Here is a 24,459-nt window from a genome sequence, read left to right as displayed (position 1 = left end):
GAATCTGTCAGAGAGCAACCGATATCTTGACAGTCTGCTTTTCTCAGCCTGATGCACAGTGGAGCCTGGGCTAGTAGCTGAACACATCAAGTTGTCACTAGAGAAGATGTCACAGCATGTGACATCCCAGATGAGGGGCCTACTGCCACGGAACAGGAAAACTGTCATATTGTCAGGCCTTTTACCATCCCCTCAGTCTAGTTCAGCAGGCTCAAGCTGGGAAGGGAAGCCAGGGGCATCTAGGCCATGCTTTTGATTTTGTTAAGGGTAGCATGATGTGGAAGGTGGCCAGTAATATGATGGTATGACAGTGGGTGGAGACCAAAAGAATCCACAGTGGGTCTGCAGTGGCATTCATGAGGCTCACAGATCTGGAGGCCAAGCCTCAGGAAAATGCTGATGCACAGACTGTCACTATCAAGCTGAGTGCCAGTTGTGAGCGATGGCACTGCATGAAGCCAATCTCCACTGCAAGGCTCAGAGGCTGAGCAGAAACATGCTACATGGTGCTGGTCAAGTTGGTACACTAACTCATCCCATTTCTTTTGAGAGGACTAGACATCCACAAAGGGCAGAGGGGGATGGATGTCAGCAAAGTGCAAGCCAATCTGGCTCTATGTCATGGAGGCTACCTCACATTCCTCAATCACTAATGATTCAGGTGTGGAGAACCCTGTTAATGAGAAGCCAGCATGGTCAGTGAGACCAGAGATCAAAGGCCAAAGTCACCAAATTTGATGGGCAAGGTGGCCTGTTGCCATCCAGTGCCACTGAACCTAATGTACCCTACTCATTTCTTCAGTGGCCCATTGGATAGAGGCATTGAGATCTGTGAGGAGAGATACATGGCTGTAGCAAAGGGCACTGTGGAAGTTAAGCAATAACTTTGGCAAAACAAAGCAGTTCCTTAACAGGAACAGTGCTTGGTGGGTGGTGATCACATACAGTCTGTCCATCAATCTTTCAAGCTGGTGAAGCTTAGACCTGAGGGTGGAGTGAATGGCAGATGGGAGGTGAAGTAGTAAACATATGTCTGAGATGAGGACACAAAACCTTCTGTGTCATAAGTGATGTTCACAACCTCCAACTCAAATGACTTTATCTTAAAGCCAATGCTCGCTAGAGCAGAACCTGAACAACTAATAGGAGATTGTGACAGACACTCTCTACAAGCCCACCTATTGTCACATCATCCATGTACTAGATGGTGAAAGGAGCCGTGATGCTCCAAGCAATGCCATCCACCTCAAGAGTGAACAGGAGGAGGCTCAATGGATCACTGTTGAGTGCCAGTCAAAAATGATATGACCTCATCTGTGGTGATGAGCATGCTCAGAGCCTTGTACAGCAGGTAGGCAGACAAGGTATGGCTGAAGCAGGCCTGAACCAAGTGGTCATGGTGCAGACAGCTGTAAGTGTTTTTCATGTCAAGCTTGACAATGAGATGCTTGGAATCGCTGAGGAGTCATTGAAAAAATAACTAGCAGCATGAGTAGCTCCCTCGCACTCGCTGGCTATGCCAGCCCCCAACTGTATGAGGCTGAGTCCCTCACCCTAGTTTAGGTGTGACGGAACTGCAACTAACTTTGGATGTGAGTCTCTAGAAGACATTGCCCACAGCGATGGAGCATAAGAGGTCTAGGGGATAAGGGACAGAGGTACCTCATGGCTTTTTACATACACAATATATTAATTAACAATAGTCAAATTAACTAAAAACCACAAAATATACCTCACCATTTTTTAATCCTGGTTGTTCCAATTGGGTAGTATGACTGACACTAGTCAGATTTATCCACTCCACCCATGTTTATTATATGAAATATTTACTATAGGCTTTCCATCAACACCAACACTTGGCTGTTCATTGATAGATAAAAATAAAATTTGTCTTTTATCCTTGTACAATATGACTAACAAATTTTCTTTTTGCATCCGGAGACTGTCCCATCATCATTTAACATGTTTTCTATGCTGGCATAGGTTGGATGGTTTGACTGAGATCTGGTAAGCTGGGGAGCTGCACCTGGTTCAAATCTATCTGACAAGGTTTCTACAGCTGAATGCCAACCGCTCCAAGGGTATAGTGGGTGCTCTTTACATGCCACTGGCATGGGAGCCATTGACGTGACACTAGCATTGGCCATGACTACGATTGCACTTGGCTTGGCAGGTTTACACAAGCACAGTATATCAGCAAAAGGTGTTGATCACCTGTTACTGCCACTGTGAGGCCCAATGCTTAAACGGTGCTTTTTATGTGCCAGTCAGACGGCACTAGCATCAGTCACAACTATGGTTTCACTTGGCTTGAGAGGTCTTTTCAAGCACAGCATATCAGCCAATGTTTGAAGAGTACATTTTATGTGCCAGTTACATGACACTGGCATCGGCCACGATTATGATCTTATATCAATCATCATCATCATCTCTTTTACTTGTTTCAGTCATTTGACTGCGGCCATGCTGGAGCACCACCTTTAAAAAAGTAAAAGGCTCACCACCACCCCCTGCCAGAGCCTCGTAGAGCTTTAGGTGTTTTCGCTCAATAAACACTTACAACGCTCAGTCTGGGAATCGAAACCGTAATCCTACGACCACGAGTCCGCTGCCCTAACCACTGGGCCATTGCTCCTCCATCGTTTAACATCCACTTTCCATTTTGGCATGGGTTGGATGGTTTGACATGGAGCTGGTTAACAGAGAGCTGTCCAGACTCCAACTGTCTGCTGTAACCCTTTCTAATGCCAACCACTTAACAGAGTGTGCTGGGTGCTTTTTATGTGCTATTGGCACAGGTGCATTTATGCAACACCAGCACAGGTATTTTTTATGTGGCACCAGCACCTGAAAGGAGAAGCCTGTATGTGTGGAAGACAGCGATTTTACTTAGCTTGATGTGTCTTACCAAGTACAGCAAATCGCAACATCTCCCAGTCCTTTGTCATTTCCTCAGTGGGGCCTAGAAAGAAGTAAATTTAAGTGCAAGTGGTGGTATGTATGCATATATGTGCATGCATGTGTGTGTGATGATTGTAAGATTGTGGTTTCAATTCCCAAACAAAGCAGTGTGTTGCATTCATTGCACAAAGCACTTCATTTTACATTGCTCCAGTCCACTCAGTTGTGAATGAGAGACCCTGTGACAGGGTTAAATGTGGTTTTGATCACTTATAGCCATGGGAACTGGATAACCAGCACTATGAGTCCAATGACTCAACACAGGAGACTTATTTTACTTTAGATATGTGTGTGTGTGTGTGTGTGTGTGTTTAAACACACTCTTTTGTATCAACTTACAATTGGGACTTGTTCGTGTTTGGACCAGAATTTGCCATACTCAGTACCCCACGGCCTGAGTGTGTTAGGTTAGGCTTAAACTCATCTTTGAAAGGTTTTTCCCAAATAGAATTTCCACCTGAGAAGAAAGCAAAAAGAATGAAATGATAGGAAATAAAATATAGAAAAACAAATTTGATGACAAAAGTCAGTAGAAAATAGAAGAACGAAGAACATAAAAGAAAAAGAGATTGGTTTGATACTAAAACCGTTTTGTTACCATATTTCTGTTGAAATACACTGCCAGTGTTTCAATTCATTTTGAAAATAATGAAAAATTAATCAAAATGACATTGTCATTATTATTCTGTTGTTTGAAACATAAATTAACATGAAATTTTGATGAAAGATTTTACTTTAGATCACTTTAAAATGGGATATTTGTATGACAGAACCAAGGGCTGTCACAGTATCAAAGGGGTTAATTGATTAATTCATATGATGTTTGGTGTATTATATAACTGTCCTCACTGTTAAAAGCTGAAGAGCTTGTGGCCAATGCATTATTTAAATCTAAGACCAGTAAACCCTAGTAGACAGACAATAACTATCCATTATATACAGGTGCAGGATGGCTATGTGGTTAAGAAGTTTGCTTCCCAATCACATGATTTTGGGTTCAGTCCCATTGAGTAACACCTAGGGCAGGTCTCTTCTACTATAGCCCAAGGCTGACCAAAACCATGTGAATGGATTTAGTAGATGCAGACTGAAGCCTACTGTATATATGTGTGTGTCTCTTTGTTTTGTCTCTTTGTTTTGATATTGTGTGATTGTGGTAAATGAATGTCATTCATTTCCTGGCTATGGGAAATATTACCTTGCTTAGAAACAGGTGAGAGTGGGCAATAGGAAGGGCATCAGGTTGTAAAACATCTGCCTCAATAAACTCTGTCTGACACATAAAGCATGGGAAAATGAATTTTAAAATGATGATGTGATAAAGTTGTGATAATTTACCAAGATTATTGGGATCTAAAATGAACAGTTAACGCTATCAGACATTATTAGTTATACAATGTGTGGTAATGTGTATTAATATCTAAATAAAGTGATGAAATAGCAGAGACATTAGAGTGTAGTATAGAATGCCGTTTGATATTAGCTCTGAGTCTATGTGTACTGAGTTCCAATCCCTCTGACAGTAACCTAGCCTTTCATTCTTTTTGGTTTGATAAATAAAGTATTAGTCCAGAGCCATAGATTGATGGAATTGCTAGAGAATTGGATGAGATGTGCTGCAATAACTGTTCTACATCTCTGCATTCTAACAAGAACATCTGTAATGACAGTGATGCCAAACTGAATCAGCTCCACTCTTCTCTTGGGTAATATTGGTAACAGAATGAGACAAGTGGGTGCAGCTGTTTGGATGTTGATGATTTGGCATTGATTGAACATTCAACTGATTTTGGCAACAATACTTGTTGGTGCTGGAGACACATACACATAAAGAAATATAAACACACACACAGAAAAAGAGAGAAAAGTTACATTATAATGTATTAATTGAACATGGCTGATGTAAACACTTTCCTTCTCATTATATACATAGAGAAATATACTTATACACATGAAAAGAGAAAGAGAGAGAGAGGGGTGAGAGGGGGGAGGGAAGTGAGAGAGAGAGAGAGAGAGAGAGAGGAGAAAACAAGAGAAAATTAAAATGTCTGATATCAAATAAGTCATCATTGAGTGAGCAACATCAAATTGGCTGTGCCAAAATGTCTGCTACTCCTCCTGGTAATGTGGAGAGGAGAGACTAGTATGCAGGGCTGGGCAACTGCTGGTTTTCCAACAAGAAAATGTTGCCTAGCCCTGCACCAAGAAAGGAACTTTTCAGTACAGCTACACAGATAATCTACAACAAATGAAAAAGGAACATTGTTAATATTTGTAAACATTTAACTTCTGTTTAAATTACACTGCAAATATCAACCAGAACAAGTTTAAATGGTTGCTTTAGCTACTAGAATTTAATAGTCATGCACATTTCCCAACATATTTGTGGAGTTAGTTGATACTTCTTACAATTCTTCATAAACATGTGGATGGTAGACTTAATCCAATCCTTTCTCAGTTTAACAAATAATGTAGTCCTTGGGTGTTTTCAGTGGAATCTGTTCCATTATAGGCAAAAATAACTTCCTTCCTATAAACAAAACATGGAGGCTTTCATAAAGGTCATGAACACTGCACTTCTTACTCTGATGAAGCCAAACAACACCTCCAACACATAAATCCTTGCACACATGTAAGTATAGAAGGGAAGGGAATATATACAAGATAACACATTATAGAAACAAACAAACCTTTCCCAGTTCCATCTGGATCTCCTCCTTGAATCTGTAAAATATAACAAATAATTGATGCAATTGGTAATTGTCTGTCAGATATATATATATATATATATATATATATATATATATATATCAACTATGCAGCATTGAACTTTTCAATTACTACAATAAATTCTTACTTTACAATTAATCTATAATTAAATATTTTTTATCTTATAAGTAGTAGTACTAAGTATAGCTTAATCATTGTTATGACATGTTTATTTTTCAAAAGAATATTTTAAACATAGATAAATTACATCACAAGCATCCTTCATTTTTAAAGACCATAGATTTGCCTCCAAAGAGGTTGCAGGCCTGGGAAGGTTTATGTGGAAAACCAGCAGTTGTAATTGTAGAGGGACTCTTCTTTCCACACTACTCATGCTGTCCAAGAGAAGGGTAAGGGTTGAAACAGCTTGGCATTAGTGTTGTCTTAGGAATTTCCAGAATGAAACGATATATATATATATATATATACACACTAGCAGTATAGCCCGGCATTGCCCGGGATTAAGCTAGGATTTTTAAGTGATCAAGTGCTTTATTTCAAGCCAAAATAAGTAACATCGACATCAGATTTGAGCGAAATCCGTTTAAATTGATTTGGCTGAAAATGGTCTGCTGGCAATTTGATTGGGAAATCTCATTAGGAATTAGTTTATCGATTATTTTCACTCCTTGACTGTTTTTTTTTTAAGTTGCATTAGAGATCTGCATAGGAGAAGGTTGATCTGAAGGTTTGCATTGGAGATCTGGATTGGAGTAACTTAGGAAAATTTACCAGCAAATAAGGGGCCTGTCACTTCTTGGTTAACTCTATGAGCAACTTAGCCAATCACTGATATCAGATGAGTGAGCATTGTTGTTGGAGAAGTCAGCATTGTCCAATAAAAAAGAGGAAGAGTCTATCAGTCATGTTGCCATGATCCGGCCAATGCTTCCGGATCACTGTTTATAACCACATCGGCTGCAATGAAGACTTGTCTATAAAACTTTGCTATAGACAACATTGCATGTTCTGCCCTGAAGAGCATACACAAAAAGAGCGTTTCTACTACCCACACAGGAGCAGGCCACCTAAAGTTGCGCATGTGAAAAGCATGGCTCCCCCAAATGGATGCCTGCCACCGGTGTGCTGAAATCCTTGGAATTTCACTCCCCACACACATTGATCTTTTCACCATCTATTTTTCAATGTATGGGAAAAATACAGAGATTAAGAATATGGATAAATTTTTTTTTTTTAATCTCAAATTCACCATGAAAAACTCCAGCTAAATTTTTAGATAACACTCGCACGATTTTCACTAAGAAAAAATAAATCGGATTTTTTTAGTGGAATCAACTATCCTGGCCTGCTAATATGCTACAAAACTCTTTATGTGGTCCGAAAAACGGGTTGGGGTGTGGTGGAAGTCTCGGAAAGTTTAAATCACATCGGCCTTTTCCGTAAAAAGTGTTGGAGGGAAAGAGGGAACCGGCGTCATAAAAGTGAAAGAGATAGAGAGAGCGCGATTTCTTTTGAAGTTGGCATGTGTGTGTGTAATGTTGCTGGTGTGTGTATGTGTGTGAGAGGGAGAAAGAGAGAAAGAAAGAAAGAGAGAGAAAGAAAGAAAGAAAGAAAGAGAGAGAGATAACTGAAATTATTTTTTATTTCCTTTTTATAGTGAGTATGCGAGACAGAAAGTGTGGTGAAACTCTTTTGTTAGTGTGAGACAGACAGGGTATGTATGTATGTATGTATGTATGTATGTATGTGTATATGTGTGTATGTGTGTGGGGGGGGGGTGCATGTATGTATGTATGTATGTATGTATGTATGTATGTATGCATGCATGCATACACCTCGGACTTGAACCTCGGAACTCCTCATAGGACATCCCATCTGGTATGTCTGTAAGCAAATTCCTGACAGACGAAACAAGTGGGGATGGTAAGCTGGACAATGCAATGTGCAGTTTGACCAGTGGCTGGTGAGTACTGGTAGCAATAAAGTAGGACTCCAGTTGCAAAAACTACATTTTCGCTTCACCATGGAATTGAGGGAGCAGAAAATTGCTCATTTTATAAAGGAAGAAAAAATCGTGATGTACCATCCGAGCATGATCGTTGGCAGAGCAGCTGTCTGGCTTCTGTGCCAGTGGCACATAAATAGCACCATCTGAGCGTGATCGTTATCAGTGTCGCCTTCCTGGCACTTGTGCCGGATAGCACGTGAAAAGACATTTGAGCGAGGTCGTTGCCAGTGCTTCTGGACTGGCTCCTGTGCAGGTGGTATGTAAAATACACCATTTTGAGCGTGGCTGTTGCCAGTACCACCTGACTGGCATTCATGCCGGTAGCACGTAAAAGCACCCACTACACTCTCAGAGTGTTTGGCGTTAGGAAGGGCATCCAGCTGTAGAAACTCTGCCAAATCAGATTGGAGCCTGGTGTAGCCATCTGGTTCACCAGTCCTCAGTCAAATCGTCCAATCCATGCTAGCATGGAAAGCAGACGTTAAACGATGATGATGATGATGATGACAGGAGCCGGTGTTAGCATTTGGCCTCGACAGTATATGTTCACCAATCCTGCTCTCTCGGACATTTCTTTGTTTTCAGTTAACCATTCTGCTATCAAGACTTATAGTCAAATATCTCTTACTCTCGATTTGTCACTCCATAGTATATTCCAGTGGATTTTCGTTATTGCTGACTTACCACATCCACTTTTGGGTGTAGATTTTCTTCACCATTATTCACTCCCGGTGGATGTCAGGGGACGTCAACATTTGGATAGAACCGTCTTCATCACTGCCTCCGGAAAGGATACTACCCTTCCTGCTGTGAGTCCTTCATTCTTTGTAGCCACTGCTGGAAACACGTATCTACAGTTACTTGCTTCATTTCCTGGATTAACGAATTTGACATCCCAGCTAACCAAGCCAGTTCATTCTACTAGGTATTTTATAATGACTAAAGGACCTCCTGTATTTTCCAGACCTGATCGTTTGTCTCCAGAAAAGCTGCAGATTGCCAGAGCTGAATTCGAGAATATGCTCCGGCTTGGCCTCATTCATCCTTCCAAGAGCCCATGGGCCACGCCTCTGCAATTAGTAAAGAAAGGCACCGTCGATTTTCATCCTTGTGGTGACTTTAGAAGGCTTAATACTGTCACGGTTCCAGATTGCTATCCGATTCTACGTTTTCCAGGACTTTTCTTCTGCCCTACATAGATGCAAATTTTTTTCCAAAATCGACCTAGCATCAAATACCTGTTAACTCAGAAGATATACCCAAGACAGCAGTAACAACACCTTTTGGAGCATTTGAATTTTTATCCATGCCTTTTGGTCTTCGTAATGCAGCAAGCACATTCCAGAGATTTACTGATGAGGTCGTTTGTGGCTTACTTTTTGTTTTCACATATGTACATGATCTCCCAATTGCTAGCATCGCTCAAGATCATCATATTTAGCATTTGACACAGTTGTTCCGTTTGCGTTCTTTTAGTGTGAAGATCAATCTGTCTAAGCGTGAGTGTGGATCTTCCAGCTTGGAATATTTGGGACACCTCATAGATGCTGATGGCATTCACCCGGTTCCTTCTAAAGTTGAAGCCATCAAACATTTGTCACCTCCTGTGTCTTTAAAACAGTCAAGAACATTTCTGGGTCTAATTAATTTCTACAGAAGATTCATTTCCAACTATGTGGAAAAGTTGTCTCCTTTGACCCAGCTTTTAAAATGACAGCTGACTAAAAATGCTAATATTTCATTGTCTCCTACTGTTTTGCAAGCTTTCAAAGAGGTGAAGACCAAGCTAGCCAACGCATCCTTTTTGGCTCATCCTGCTCCTGATGCCAGTCTGTCTCACAGTTGATGCTTCTGATTTAGCTGTGGGTGATGTGTTGTGGCAAACTGTAAATGGACAAACTCATCCACTGGCTTTCTTTTCTCGCCAGTTAAAACCTTTTGAATTGCATTACAACATTTTCAGTAAAGAACTTTTAGCTATTTATCTTGCAGTGAAGAACTTCGTTCACCTTCTCGAGGGTAGGGAGTGCACAGTTTCCACCAATCATGAACTGTTAATGTTTGCACTGTTTACCAAAATGGCCAGTACTCGTCCAGAGAGACCAGGCACTTGGATTATATCTCACAGTTCACCAGTGACATTTTCCACGTTGCGGGTACAGACAGCATTCCTGAATATGCCCTGTCTCACCTCCCAGTTTGTTCTTTGTCCTCTGCCTCAACTGATCTGGCTGCAGACCAACCTTCCTTGGACTCTTTGGACATGACTTCACCATAGTTTTCCTGTTGCAAATTCGAGCACCTGCCTCTTCTATCATCTGAAGGGACTGTTCTTTCTGATGTTTCCACCAGATCACCCTGACCCCCTGGTCCCCGAGCATTATCGTTGTCCTATTTTCGAAGCCTTGTACTTGCTATCACATCCAGGCATTTCAGCCATGTTTAAGCTTATTTCGAGCTCCTTTGGGGCACTTCCAGCCACCAGCCAGATTCCAGGTTCCAGCACATTCATAATGACATTCATATCATTCATATCGACATTGTTGGACCATGGACTATCAGTTGCGGGTTCACGTATATCCTGACCTACATTGACAGATTCTCCAAATGGCCTGAAGCCATTCCTCTAGCGGACATTTCTGCAGTTTCTGTTGCCAGAGAACTCATTTCAGGTTGGATCTCTTATTTTGGAGCACCTTCCAGCATCACAACTGAGTGTGGTTGCCAGTTTGAAGCTAGTCTCTTTAATGAACTATCACAATTACTAGGAATACAGCATATTCACACCACAAGCTACCACCCTGCTGTGAACAAAATGGTAGAACGTTTCCATAGGCAGCTAAAAGCTGCGATTCATGCTGCTCCTGAACCCCACCGTTGGTTGGAATTCCTTCCTATTGTTCTACTAGGCTACCGTTCAGCCATCAAAACAGATTGGAATACTCTTCTGCCAAACTCTTGAATGGCACCACTTTGGCACTACCTGACCAAATGTTAGCAACTGTTGATGTACAGATTGCTGACCCAACATCGTATATCACTCAACTTAGATCCTTCGGTGCAGACCTACCTCCAATGTTGCCCAGACAACAGTCTGTACCTTCTGTGGTTCCTTCTGACATATCCACATGAATGTATGTGTTTATTCGGAATGATTCCGTTAAAGGTTCATTGATGCCACCTTATTCGGGTCCTTGCTGTGTACTTAAGCACACAGAAAAACTGTTTACTGTGGACATGAATGGAAAAGCTATAACTGTTTCTGTCGACAGAGTTAAAAAAGCATTCACCGAAACAGACACACCTATCTTTCCACAGACATTTTCATGCCCACCACCACAACAGGCACCTACACCCAACAAAACAAACAAATTGCAAAGAAACCCCACACCAACCTCAACACGTTCAGGCAGAAAAGACTATCAAAAACAATTTTTAAATGACTTTCTGCTTCACTTTAAGTGTTATGGTGACACTCATGTGTTTTCCAGTTTCACATTCTTGTTACAAAAACAAAAAAAGAGAAAAAAACACACAGACATTTATATGTATGTCCACACTACACACACTGTTGTTTACCATTTGTATGCCTGTTGCATTTACTTTTGTTCTTTGTACATGCAGATTTTTTTCTCAATGTTCATTCTTTTTCACATTTCTCCCACTGTTGCCTCTTTGCCATCTCTCAGCGTTTGTATTCCCTTAAATTTCCGTCCACCGTTTATTAGTTCCGACTTCGAGTCTTGTAGGTGGGGGCATGTAGACAGTTACCTCCCTTGAAACCAGTTGTCTCATCCATTGGCCACTGGATGGCGCATGCTGTGGTGTTGCATTGTAGGAGAATTAAATCTAGAGCTTTTTGACGGCGCAACTAAAGCAATTAGACGTATTTTCTTCCTGCTGTGATTCCAAGTGATGTAACAGTCAAACATCTCTTATGTATATGAATATGAACACACAAAAACTGCTTTTATCTCTCTTAATACAAATACTGTAATTTGCATGCAGTGTACATATTAAAATGAGTTACAGCCACATTTGCAAATTTTTATCTTTTTATTCTTGCATTTAGAGAATGTCTGCCTTCTACATTTCAGCTTTCTTTGTTAGGAGAAAAAGTTCCTAAAAAGGGTGACCCCAAGAAATGAATAGACACCTACAATAACAGGTACAAATGAAAATATATAGAGTTTCTCATTAGTTCTCCACAGATGCTCTCCTTTTACCCAATTTTTAACAAGATATTCACATCTACTGGTAGCTGGTCTCTACTTTTATTTTCAGTTCCATACAACAATGTCTGGCTTGTTATTTTCAGTTCCATACAATGTCTGGCTTGTTGTGTTTACACACAGTTGCTGTTTTTATTAGAATGTTCCAACAGTGTTATTGTTTATAAAGATCTAGATACTTTCTGGTTCTAGTACACTTTCAGTGTAGCTCCCATGACAATTCTCCTTGAGGAACAGCATTGCAGAGAGTTTTAGTGATGTCATGTCTCTTGGGAAAGAAGTATCTTGTGTATATTTGGGATGGTTGCTAGTTATGGGTAAAAGCTTCCACATTGATATGGAAAAACTGACATTTACTAAGCACAATAGGGAGGTGTAGAGGCATCCTCATCTCTCTTGTTGATCAGGGGTTTTGTAGCTGTCTCTTGTTCTTGGACAGCGGAGGCATAGCTTACTAAGTGAGATGTAATATACTTATTGCCGGTCCAGGAGATGCTACTACTCCTGCCAAGGCTTTTGGTATTACCTGACTTGCAGGATATGTATCCATGTATAACTTTCTGCTGGAATGATAAGCATTTCTCCAAATTTCTGTCTAAATAGCTAGTCCAGTCACTTTTAGTTCATAGGGAACAGCTGTGCACACATAGTACCTGCTCAGGAATTCTCTGCCTAATCTCATGATGTTATTGTCTTTACTATTGAGTATACATGTAACATACTCGTTTCTCTTTTTACTGTTCAGTAGAGGTTGTCTAAGTGTGTGGCACTCAAAGGTCATCTAGACTGATATTATGCTTCTGCCTCCAGCCTTCCATTTAACATAGATTCTGTCAGTACCACTGTTGATGTGGAAATAACCAATCATTGTTAATATCTTCCCAGTCCTGATGCCTTAGTTGTAAATTTCTTGATGTGTCTAATATCCCAAATGTAGGCACTGGCACTGTGAAAGCATGGTGGGATGTGGTTTTATTGAATGTACACAACTCTGACTGCCATATCTTCCAAAATCTGCTTTACTCACAACGAATATATGCAATTGTCATTAATTCCAAAATATTTTTGGCTTTTATTACTGATGATAGGGAAGGTAGACAGACCAGTAATATCCATATTCCTTGCCTAGTTAACAATCTTTTCTCGTTTGATAACTAAATATGAACACTTTGCATGTGTGTGCATATATCTAAACATGCACACATACATACATATATATACAATAAAAAATTTAAGTCAACATGACTATATTTTGTTTCCCGGTATCTAGATTATCAGATTAAAAAACAAATTATAACCAGATTTTATCCTGATGGAGTAGGAATTATTATGGAGAAAATTGGTGAGTGTGCATTGCTCATCCAGCCTATCTAGACTATACACCAATACCAGTGAGAAAATTTATTCTCTAAACAAAGTCATATTTGTTCTGCAGTGAAATACTGACACTCCCTTGTTACTCTTCCCATAGGATTTAAAGTAAACTAATTACTGATTGCTGTTGGAAACTGGTAACCAATGGTGTCACTATTGTTGACCAATTGTGATAAAAACTAAATAAAAAAAATAAAGAACTTACCATAAAATTGCGAATTGACCGATGGAAGATGGTATTTTTATAGTAACCATTGGAACAGAGTTTTATGAAGTTGTCACAGGTCTTTGGTACCTAAAAATGGTAAATAATTTAATATTGAAAAAATGCATTGACGAGGGAGCCTCTAATTGGTTGTTTGAACTACTAAAAATAGCAGTCAAATCTCTCTTAAATAACATGATAGTATTTTTAGAAAAAACAGGAAGGACATATTAGATAATGTAGTCTAGATACATTATGTCTGAGAGAAAGAATAATCATGACTAGAAAACTGTTGGTCAAGAGTCTGATGAAACAGAACTGACCTGGGGTCAAACAATAAGAAAGAAGACATATATACATTATGGCCGAATAAAATATAGAACACATTAAATAATGTAGCGTTAGTTACACTATGTCAGAATAAAAGAGAAGATGGCTGCAATTAGGATATCTTTGGTCATGGGTCTGCTGGATCAGAGATAAATTAGAGATAAAAAAACCGATATTGAATGAAACCATTCTTCTATTTAGACTAAAGTTGGTTTTTAACCTTGAAATTTCACAAAAAAATGTTGTGAAGATAATTCTCCTTCAAATAACAGCCATCCTAAAAAGAGAGACAAGCTGGATATCATGGCATGGGTTCCCTCCATACAGAAAAAAAGACAGCCTTTGATCATAGATCTTCTCATTCAAAGCTGACCTGTGGTTAAACATTAACAACAACAACTCAACAGTCACTGCCCTACTGAAATCTCCTTCCTGGTTATTTAACAAAAACAGATCTTCAAAGGGATTTACAACATAGCCTTCTTTGCCCAAATTATCCCAAAGCATGAGCGGAATGACATAATGAGAGTGTTGAGAGTGGGATCATAGTCCTAACTGTGTAGTTCAAATGTCTATTTTACAGTCATTTGGTTCGAATATGATCCTCTGAGTGAAATTTGGTGTCTTCTACCATAGTCATAAATTGACCAACCCTTTATAAGAAAACTGTGCAGAAGCCCATTATGTGTGCATATTTGATGTATGTGTGTGTATATACACACACACGCACACACACATATATATATATATATATAGGTTCAAAGAAAAGACAAAAAACAGTAACAAAAAACAACAACGTGGCGGAGCCCTTCGTCGGAAACAAGGAAAGTTCAAAGAAGGGAAAAATGGAGAAAGAAAAAATCAACACCGATGTCCACGAGGTTACATTGTGGAATGTATATATGTATTAGACTACCTGTGACCCAACGCTGTTTTGTTTGATGGGTTTTTTTTTCTTTTCCAAGTTATTTTGCATGCTTTCAACGAATGTGACATCGAAATCAAGTAAAAGCAGCACCTTTCCCCAGAAAAGGAAAGATTTGGGACTGCTATTTCTTGCCTACCCTGCTACCACGTAACAGGTATTTTGAGTCCTTTATCGCGAATACCAGTTACATGGTAGCAGGGCGTGCTAGAAATAGCAGCCAAATCTTTGGAAGTGAGATACATTGAATGCACTCAAAAAAAATCTATGGAAGAAAATTGAGGTTACAAATGGGTCTTTTACAAAATATTTATACCAAAAAAAAAATTTTATAATGTTATTCACTTGAAAATAATTTAGAAAAACACTAGCAGTTTTCCCGGCATTGCCAGGGAATGTCAATGTATAACAACACCAGGGTATTTCAATTTCAAAATAAATGAAAGATATGCAATCTGATTATAATAACCCATATGTTGCCAAAATGTTTGGTTAAGAATTAAGTGGGAAAATCATTTAAAATCATTAACATAAGCATGAGATTACTGCAGTGTGTTTTGGCATTGCTAAACTTATAAACCTGACCTTATATATTATTTCCTGCTCCATGGATAACTATAACGAGGTCTTGAATATATTGGAATCTTGTTGGTGTTATGGCTTTGTGCTCATAAACGATCAGTCCTCCTAGATTTGTGGAATAACTACTTAAAGTCAAGTGGTCAACCTATAAAGGCTTAAGTGTAAGGGTTTTGTAAAAGGAAAGAGAGAAACCAAATGTCTATTTGTCGTTCCATTGAACAATAGTAAGTCTCGATCAGTCTTTGATAACCTCAGGGATGCAGGATTCACGTTGCATATCTTTGTTAAGATACTGGTATCATTGCTGATGTAGATGTGATGGCAACCGATCGAATGCATCCCTTGCTGCCATAGCTACCTGAAAATTAGTGGTTGTGGATATGAAATGAGAGGACTCTTTTGCAAAAAATTGTAGAAACATACATTTCTCCATTTTGATTTGGTTGTAGCACCTCCTTGTACACGATATTCCTTGTTCTCCCATTTCGGGCAAATGCAAAGAGATTCACCTTGCATCCCACTCTCGAATAGCCAACGTATAGTTGTCCAGGTGAAAAATATGACTCGTCCAAAAGAATACCAGCAACAGATAGTGTCTGACCTTGTGAGTTGTATTTTGACATAGCAAAGCTGACACGAATGGGAAATTGAAGCCTCCGAAAGGAGAAAGGAATAGCCACTCCTGATGGAATGAGAGGAATCTTGGTATGAAAACATCGTCTCGTTTTGCACTCCTGGAAATTATGATAGCCTCTATTATGTGGGTAAGAAATTTTTTAACAACCAGTTGTGTAAGGTTGCATAGTTTTGGCGGCTTCAAATTCCAAAGCAGCATTATTGGAATCCCTTCCTTCTTTCTTTGTAGAGGAAGGCATGGAGGGTCCAATGAGTTAAGAAATTCGGTAGGATAATTAACTACCTCATTGTTGTCTATCATGGTATCGATTGCAAGCTTTCACTAGTTCTTCAATCTGTCAGTCCATTCTTGACCAATACACAGCATCTCAATGATTTCATTCTTGAAATCTCCGGGTGACCAATGTGAAATTCTCTTAGTATTTGTTTCTGTAATGTGGTCAAAACTACCACTTTTTGTGCATATATTAGCACATTGCCACAAACTGAGAACAGGTTTGAATTCATGTTGTGTTCTGCAAAATGCATATTTTTTATTTCTTTTTTCAGCACTCAGAATTATTCCTTTCACTTTTTTAATAAATTCATCATTTTCCGCTTTTAGTTTGATTTCTTCTAATGTAACTGGTAATTCTCATACATTACATACAATATTTTTAATCTCCTTTTCTGCTTGAAACACTGCCATCACAGAATCCTCAAATGGTTAGTATCTTTTAGTATCAAACAATCAGCATGTCCTAATTTCTTAGATGGTATAAACTCCATCTTAAAATCTTTATTTAGTAATATAATTACCCAGCATTGCAACCTATTAACTGTATGGGTAGGGATTCCTTTCTTTGATCCATACATAGACAATAATAGATGATGGTCAGTCTGTAGTCGATGTGTAAGAATCTATGAAATTTTTTTACAGCAAAAGTAATCGCTACAGTCTTTTTTTCAATTTGGCTGTAATTTTTCTCTGTTGGTAGCAGAGAATGTAAAGCATAGGTCACACCCTTCATGATAAAATCCTCGTATATATGTAGAATTACTGCTCTAATACCATAATCACTGGTATCTGCAGCTAGTACAATCTTCAATGCAGTATCAAAATATTCTAAAGACAAATCTGATGTTAAGTCCTTTTAATTTCGTTGAAAATCTTCTGACAATTTTCAGACCTATTCCACTTTACATCTTTTTTAGTAAATTATTTAGTGGAGCTCTTACCTTGTGCATATTTGGTATATAAATCTGATAATAGTTTGCAAGTCCCCAAAAAACTTGTATGATAGATATATTTGTTGGAGGGGGCATACTTTTAATTGCATCTCCCCTTGATGGAGCTGGTCAATGACCATTTTTATCAATAACTTGTCCTAAGTACTTAATTTTAAGTAAGAAAAATTCTCATTTTTCCTCACCCAGGTTGAAACCGTAATCTTTTATATTTTGAAAACACATTAAACTTGCTTGACATGTTGAACATAGGATTCACATTTAATTAAAATATCATCCAGGTAGGCCACCACAAAATCACACTCTGCAAGCAATGCATCCATCAGTTGCTGGAATATAGTCGGAGCAACTTTTATGTTGTATTATTAATTTTTACATCTACAAATTTCCTTTGAGTCTTGTTTGTATTTCTTGTTACTGATAAACTGTTTACATGATTTTCTTATCTGCTGAATCATTTTCTAGGTTTTGTTTTACAGTGTGATTTTTTATGACCTATCTTAGCACACTTGAAGTATTTTTGGTTTTTATAAGGACAGTTGAATCCATAGTGTAATTCTCCACATCCAAAACATGAGTTAATTTTCTGTTTTTCATTTCTTACTTTCAGTCGCACCAACTGTATATGAGAACAGTTTCTTTCTTCAATTTGTTCTGTATCATGCTTTAGGTTGATTATTCTCTGGCATTCCTCAAATATTTCTTGTAGTATTAGCTTCTGATTCTGCTCTAATCTAGTTAGAATTTGGTTAGGAATTTCCACATCTTTCTTTACCGTTAAACTTTGCTTGAAAATTAAGCATTTAAACATATCTGGTGTTAGTTCGTTAATTGTAAATCTCTTGCATTCCCTATTAACAATTCTAGTGTATGTAACAAAATCTTTGTCCTCTTTTTTGTAATATTCATACATTACCAGTGTGTATTAAATAAAGAGCTTTTTTCACTGAAAATCTTTGATAGAATATTCACTGTTTCTTCAAAACAGACTTCACCTGGGTTCTTTAGTAATATGTAATTGCAATATTCCTCATGCTCAGCTGATGCCAACTTTCTCAACAAAAAGTCGAGTTTTTTTCTCATCTTGCCAGTCACAGTATTCTTCTCTAAAAATTTCCTATCCTCTAAAGCAAGCAGAGAAGGTAGTACCCTACTCCAATCAAGTTTGAAACAGTATCAGGTGTGAATGAACTAGATGTATTTTCTGTTTCCTTCAGTATCAGTTGTATTAACAGTTGCTCTTCTGAAATTCCAACAACTGCTGTTGTTGCCATTGTTGCTGTTTCTGCAATTCAATTACTGTAGTAAACTTTACATGTTCAAGCAAAAATCGGTCCAGCAGTATCTTCGAATAATCTTGTTGCCAAAAAATGTTACGACGTGAGTATATAAGTCTGGTGTAAAATGGTATTACACAAATATATAGTTGGTTGTGGTTATCTAAAAACAACCTATTGAAGAAATATGTTAACACAGAACACACTCCATACTACTCAAACGTCAGTACAATATTCAGTATTCACTATTCAACTACCAACTATTAAACCAAAACACAAACTAACACAGTAAACCAACACAATCAAACTAACACCATACAACTATACCCTTGACTGTCCACTCAGTTCTTATCTAGTGTAATCAGTTAGTCCCCCTTCAGTCACATGGGGGTGATTAGGATTCTTCCATAACAGATATCAAGACAAGGAGGTACAAACACATGCACACATTTAAATAAATGCATGCATACATACTTATGCAATGAGTTTCTTTCAGTTTCCTTCAATGAAATCTACTCACAAGGTTTTGGTCAGCCCAGGGCTATAGTAGAAGACATTTGATCAAGGTGCCATGTAGTGGGACTGAACACCAAACCATGTGGTTGGAAAGCAAACTTCTTACTGCACAACTATGTGTGTGTGTAAACAAGGGCTTTAAATATTAGCTAGGAAACATTGGAGAGGGGGAAATGATATTTCATTGTGCGAAGTTGCTAATAATATTTGTTCTAGACACTCTCTTGTTTCTTGTACCCTCAGAAATGCACTGATAAGCGGCTGGAAAGCAGTAACCTATGATGCTACTGTCTACAAATAGAAATGAGAAATTAAGAAAAACATTAATAAAACCTCACCATTTCACAATGTAATTCCAAATTGAGGATTCCTTTGTTGGTTGTGAGACGTATGTAGCCCTTTTTCTTCACACGTTCATAGACAAGAACCTCTTCATCAATGATGGCTACAAACATTGAGAAGAAAAATAAAACAAAGTATTTAAAAATAACAACAGTTGTATCTCATTCTCAGAGTTGTTAACATTCAGAAATAATAATAATAATAATAATAATGGTTACACATTTGACACAAGGTCTAGAATTTTAGGAGAAGGGGATCTAGTCATTAATCCCAATGCTCTACTGGTATTAATTTTATTGACCCTGAGAGGATGAAAAACAAAGTCAACTTTGGAGAAATTTGAACTCAAAAGTAAAGAACCAGAAGGATTATCACTAAGCACTTTGTTTGATGCACTGATGAGTTGGCTAGCTTGCAGCCTTTATAATAATGATAATAATAATAATAATAATAATAATAATAATAATAATAATAATAATAATAATAATAATAATAATAATAATAATAATAATAATAATAATAATAATAATAATAATAATAATAATAATAATTATATTTCATAAAGATTGACGTAACTCTTCACAACGATAACTAAACAATAAGAAGAGTGAAATGTGATGTATTTATTTAACAGTTTGAACAGATCATCTGTCTTCTTCAGGTTCAAAATATATCCTGCCTTCCTATTTTGATAGAATGACATCATCAGTTTTCAATTTTGTAACTGATAAAAAGGAAAAAGAAAGAAAATAGAAAGGAAAAGAAAGAAATTTTGTGTAAATGTGATGAAATTCACCTATCATTTTATTCATTTCTCCAGGGTGTGATGTTAGTAATTCACATTGAAAGTTTAGGAGGATGTAAAATGTTAGGCAGACTCTGTTGGACCACTGTTATTGTGCCTGATGTCATACCTGTGCCCATTGAATCTTTTGTTTAATTGTTCTGTTGTACAACATAAATCAAGTTATGTTTGGTGCATTCTACTGTGTACATCAAATGGAATCTTTACAAATCCCACCTTCCACATAAATCATAATATTTCTGTTATGATTCATGAGGGAATTGATTTGACTCATGTTGTTGCACAATGAACAAGGATTATATCTCTTGTGGCTGTTTTTCAAGGTGCAACATTCAGAAACTCCAATGGTAGTTTTCTTGGAGTTAGTGGTAGTAGTTAATGCTTCTCTTATATATTTTTATTCTGTCTAAAGGCTACAATAGGCAGCTGAGGGAATATTTGTTTGAAATGAGGATATTTTTCTGCAATATGCTGGTAAAATTCAGGCAGTACTTTTGAAATGTCAGCAAAATTTTGGTGCCAGTTAACCACTAAAGAAGTTCTATCACAAATTTTACTTTAGTTGCTAAAATTATGCATGGAAGTTTGACTTTCCTTGCTAATTTCAGCTATGCCATTTGTGATTTCCTTTAATTGTGATTCACTGTAACCACCTTTGACAAAATGCTGTACAAAAGCATTTGCATGTTTTCAGTAGTCCCTTATATCAGTACAAATCCATCTTATCCTCAAGAATTAGGATTTCAGATTTGACCGAATTATATGATGTGGATGATTGGAGTAATGTGGATGATTGAAGTGATGTGGATGATTGGAGTGATGTGGATGATTGGCGATGGAGGTCCAAAAACTCAATCCTAGCTTTCGAAAAACTGGATGTAAATTTTATATTGGACTTAAGGTCAGCTTTTGCATAACACTCACAGAAATGTAATAAGTTAATTACACTGTTCTGTGATCCTTCCCAGACAAACAAGATGTTATCAATGAATCGTAACCAGAGCATTGGTTCATGAACAAGCAGGGATTTGAATGTTTTCATTAACTGTGTCAAATTTCATCATGAAGACATTAGTGAAATCAACAGCCATGGGGGTACCCATGGTGCAACCCCTCAACTAGTGGTAAAATTTTTGCCCAAACTTCATTGTGTTACTTTGTAACACAAACTTCAATAACTGAGAGAAAATTAGATGGAATACTTTTGTTTGACCATTTTTTGAAGGCATTCATGAATGCTTCCACCCTGCCATTGTTGTCAATATTGGGATATAGTGAAGAAACATCCATTGTTACCAAAACAACAATTTTCGACACTACTTCGGTGCTTACAAGAGTTGTTAATTTTGGACACAAAATCAAAAGTGTCCCAAATATAGGAACTTGATCTTTTTGCTACAGAGAGTAGAAAGCCATCCAGCCATTCTGAAACTTTGGTTGTACAACATTCACATCTGCTGCAAATTGGGCACATTGGAGGAAATTTTTTGAACACAAGTCAATTCCATTATCATAACAGAAATGTTATGATTAATATGGAAAGTGGGACGTGCAAAGATTTCCATTTGATGTTCACAGCAGAATGCACCATACACAACTTGATTTATGTTGGTTGTAGAACAGAACAATTAAACAAAAAATTCAATGGGTACAGGTATGACTTCAAGCATATCAGTAGTTTGACAGAACTTGCTGAACATTTTACATCAAACAGCTGCAATTTTGAAGAACACCTGAAAGTGTACATTCTCAGAAAATATTCTGAATCTACTACACTTTCATTCCTCAAAATGCATGAGGACAAATATATTTGTGAATTACTAACATCACGCCCTGGAAGAATGAATAAAATGACAGGTGAATTTCATCATATTTACACAAAACTGTTCAACTAAATATCCTTTTCTTTTCTTTTTTCTTTCTTTCTCTCTTTTTCCTTTTACCAGTTACAAAACTGAAAACTGATGATGTCATTCTATCAAAATAGGAATGCAGGATTTCCTCATTTACATTTTGAATTTCTGTGTTTCTATGATTGTTTATTTGTCTTACATTTTGAACCTGAAAACGATCTGTTGAATTATTGTTCAAACCATTAAATCAACAATCTATTACAAATTGCATCACACTCTTTTTATTGTCTAATAATAATAATGATAGGTTCAAAACCAGCAACTTTGGGGGTAGGGGTAAGTTGATTATGTCGATCCCAGTGAACAACTGGTACTTATTTCTTTTGACCCTGAAAGGATGAAGGGCAAAGTCAACCTCGGAGGAATTTGAACTAGGAATGATAAGCTGGATGAAATTCCACTAAGCATTTTACCCACGTGCTAACGATCTACTGGCTCGCCACCTTGAATAATAATAATAATCTTTTCTACAATAGGCTCTAGGCCTGAAAGTTTATATGGGGAGAGGAAGCTAAGTTGATTGTATTGACCTCAGTACTCAAATGGCACTTAATTTATTGAAGCTGAAATGATGAAAGGGTAAATTGACCTTGGTGGAATGTTAACTGTAATAAAGATAGATGAAATGCAGCTAAACATTTTGTACTACCAGCTTGCTGCCTAAAGCCAGTTTGCCACTTTTAATAATCCTTTCAGTTAAAGCCATAAGGCCTAAAATTTTCGTGGAGGGGGCTAGTTGATTTCATCAATTCCAGTATTTGATTGGTATTTATTTCAAGACCTTGAAAGGGTGAAAGGCAAAATCAACTTTGGTGTAATTTGAACTCAAAATGTAATTAGTTTTCTTTATTAACCACTAAAGGGTTCACAAAAATACTGGGAATAATACAGGATAATACAATGTGAGATTATATAAAGGAGTGTGTAAAAAAGAATAACAGTAAATATAAATTCCAATAATGATTAATTCCCCAAAAGAGGGTGACTTCTTATGGCTGCTTGTGGAAACTCTGTAAAACCACAATTGCCCTGACCACTAGGGCAAGTGCCCTTTTCTTGTCCTCTTCCTTCAATCTATAAGTACATGCTTGAAGAAGCCCTATTCATTTGGACCATCCTTGCCACATTTATCCACTCCACAAATTTGCTGGAAGGTAGCACTTCCTTGTCCACCTTCCCTTTTGTTTTCAGGCCAGAGATTTCCAGAAATTATCCATGTCCCTGGCACAAAAGTTTTCCAGAACAGACCAGCCAGTTGATTCTCACTGACACCTAGAGTCTCCCCAAGAACATTGTTGCTCTCGTCTGCCACAAAATCTCTATAGAATGCCAAAGTAGAACTTCCACTGATTGCACTGCTTGACTGACAGAGGACTGTGAGCACCTGATGGCACTCTGGGTGCCTTGGTTTCAGCTCACAGAAATGAGCTGCAGAAAAGCAAGTCTGACAAACAGAGACCACATTTGCTCACCATCAAAGAAACTCTGGAGATGTTGCAGCATCAGTGCATCATCAACCATGGCATGCCCAGTCCTCCACTCACAGGATGTTGACAACAAATGGAGCACCTGACCAGTGGAGCATGTTCCTTCCACAGAAAGCAGAAGAGTAGGTGCACAAAGTATGATCAGACATGGAGTGGGATATGACATGATGGCCAGGTGTCATATCCCACTCCATGTCTGATCATACTTTGTGTACCTAGCATCATAAGAGGGATAAGTCTCTGAAACACGTTTAAGGTTATCTTGAACACGAATGAGAATATCATGATTTTCAATGGGATCACCAACCATAAAGATGGCTACTTCATTAGATGTGGGCTCATTAAAACAGGGTAAAATGTTCTTCACTATAGTTTACTACAGATGTAATGAATGGAGAAACACACACACTCATAGAATTTGAAAACAGCAAAATGTACGCACACGAAGTTCAAGCGAAACAAAATGTAGTTAATATAGGTGCAAAACATACTTTCTGTAGCATAGTTAGGCTATAAAAAAAAAAGGAAAGTTACCAATTTAGCAAAAGGTAGTATGTACCAGCAATGTAAGAAAGTACAGAATGTCAACATTTATTTGGAGCATGTACTAAATGTTATAAAATTCACGATTAAATGAATGTCACTGTGAAGAAAGTGAAAGTCCAAGAAAATTTAGAAGGCGTAATTCAATTTTTCATACAAAAATAATTTATTTTACAATTTTGAAGCAAACGCTGAATCACGTGTATAAAAAGGAAGATGCTATTTTTGAACTGTGTAACATTATAGGCTGTAGAATAAATACGGAGTAACACAGTAAAAAGGTTGTGTGTGACATTGATACTCACAGTCATGAAGAAGACAAGGACTGTTAACAAAACATTATCTTGAAACTGGTTAGAAGGAGTG

At 37.7% G+C, this 24,459-nt stretch overlaps 1 protein-coding gene across 2 annotated transcripts in view; it reads right to left on the bottom strand.

Moving 5' to 3' along the window:
* The window catches only part of LOC106873240 (RING-type E3 ubiquitin-protein ligase PPIL2), a 98,599-nt gene that overhangs the window by 22,210 nt on the left and 51,930 nt on the right, over window positions 1-24,459 (bottom strand). For both annotated transcript variants that reach the window (XM_014920512.3, XM_014920513.3), the window contains exons 12-15: window positions 19,342-19,448; window positions 13,511-13,600; window positions 5,652-5,685; window positions 3,301-3,418 (exon numbers count right to left, since the gene is read on the bottom strand). In XM_014920512.3, the coding sequence (XP_014775998.1) occupies window positions 3,301-3,418; window positions 5,652-5,685; window positions 13,511-13,600; window positions 19,342-19,448 (349 nt within the window). The remainder of the gene's footprint in view (window positions 1-3,300; window positions 3,419-5,651; window positions 5,686-13,510; window positions 13,601-19,341; window positions 19,449-24,459) is intronic.

Source organism: Octopus bimaculoides, chromosome 24, assembly GCF_046866305.1.
Source record: "Octopus bimaculoides isolate indiv1 chromosome 24, ASM4686630v1, whole genome shotgun sequence".
NCBI lineage: Eukaryota > Metazoa > Mollusca > Cephalopoda > Octopoda > Octopodidae > Octopus > Octopus bimaculoides.
Note: the sequence above shows the minus strand (reverse complement) of the source record. Positions and strands in the feature narration are given on the sequence as shown.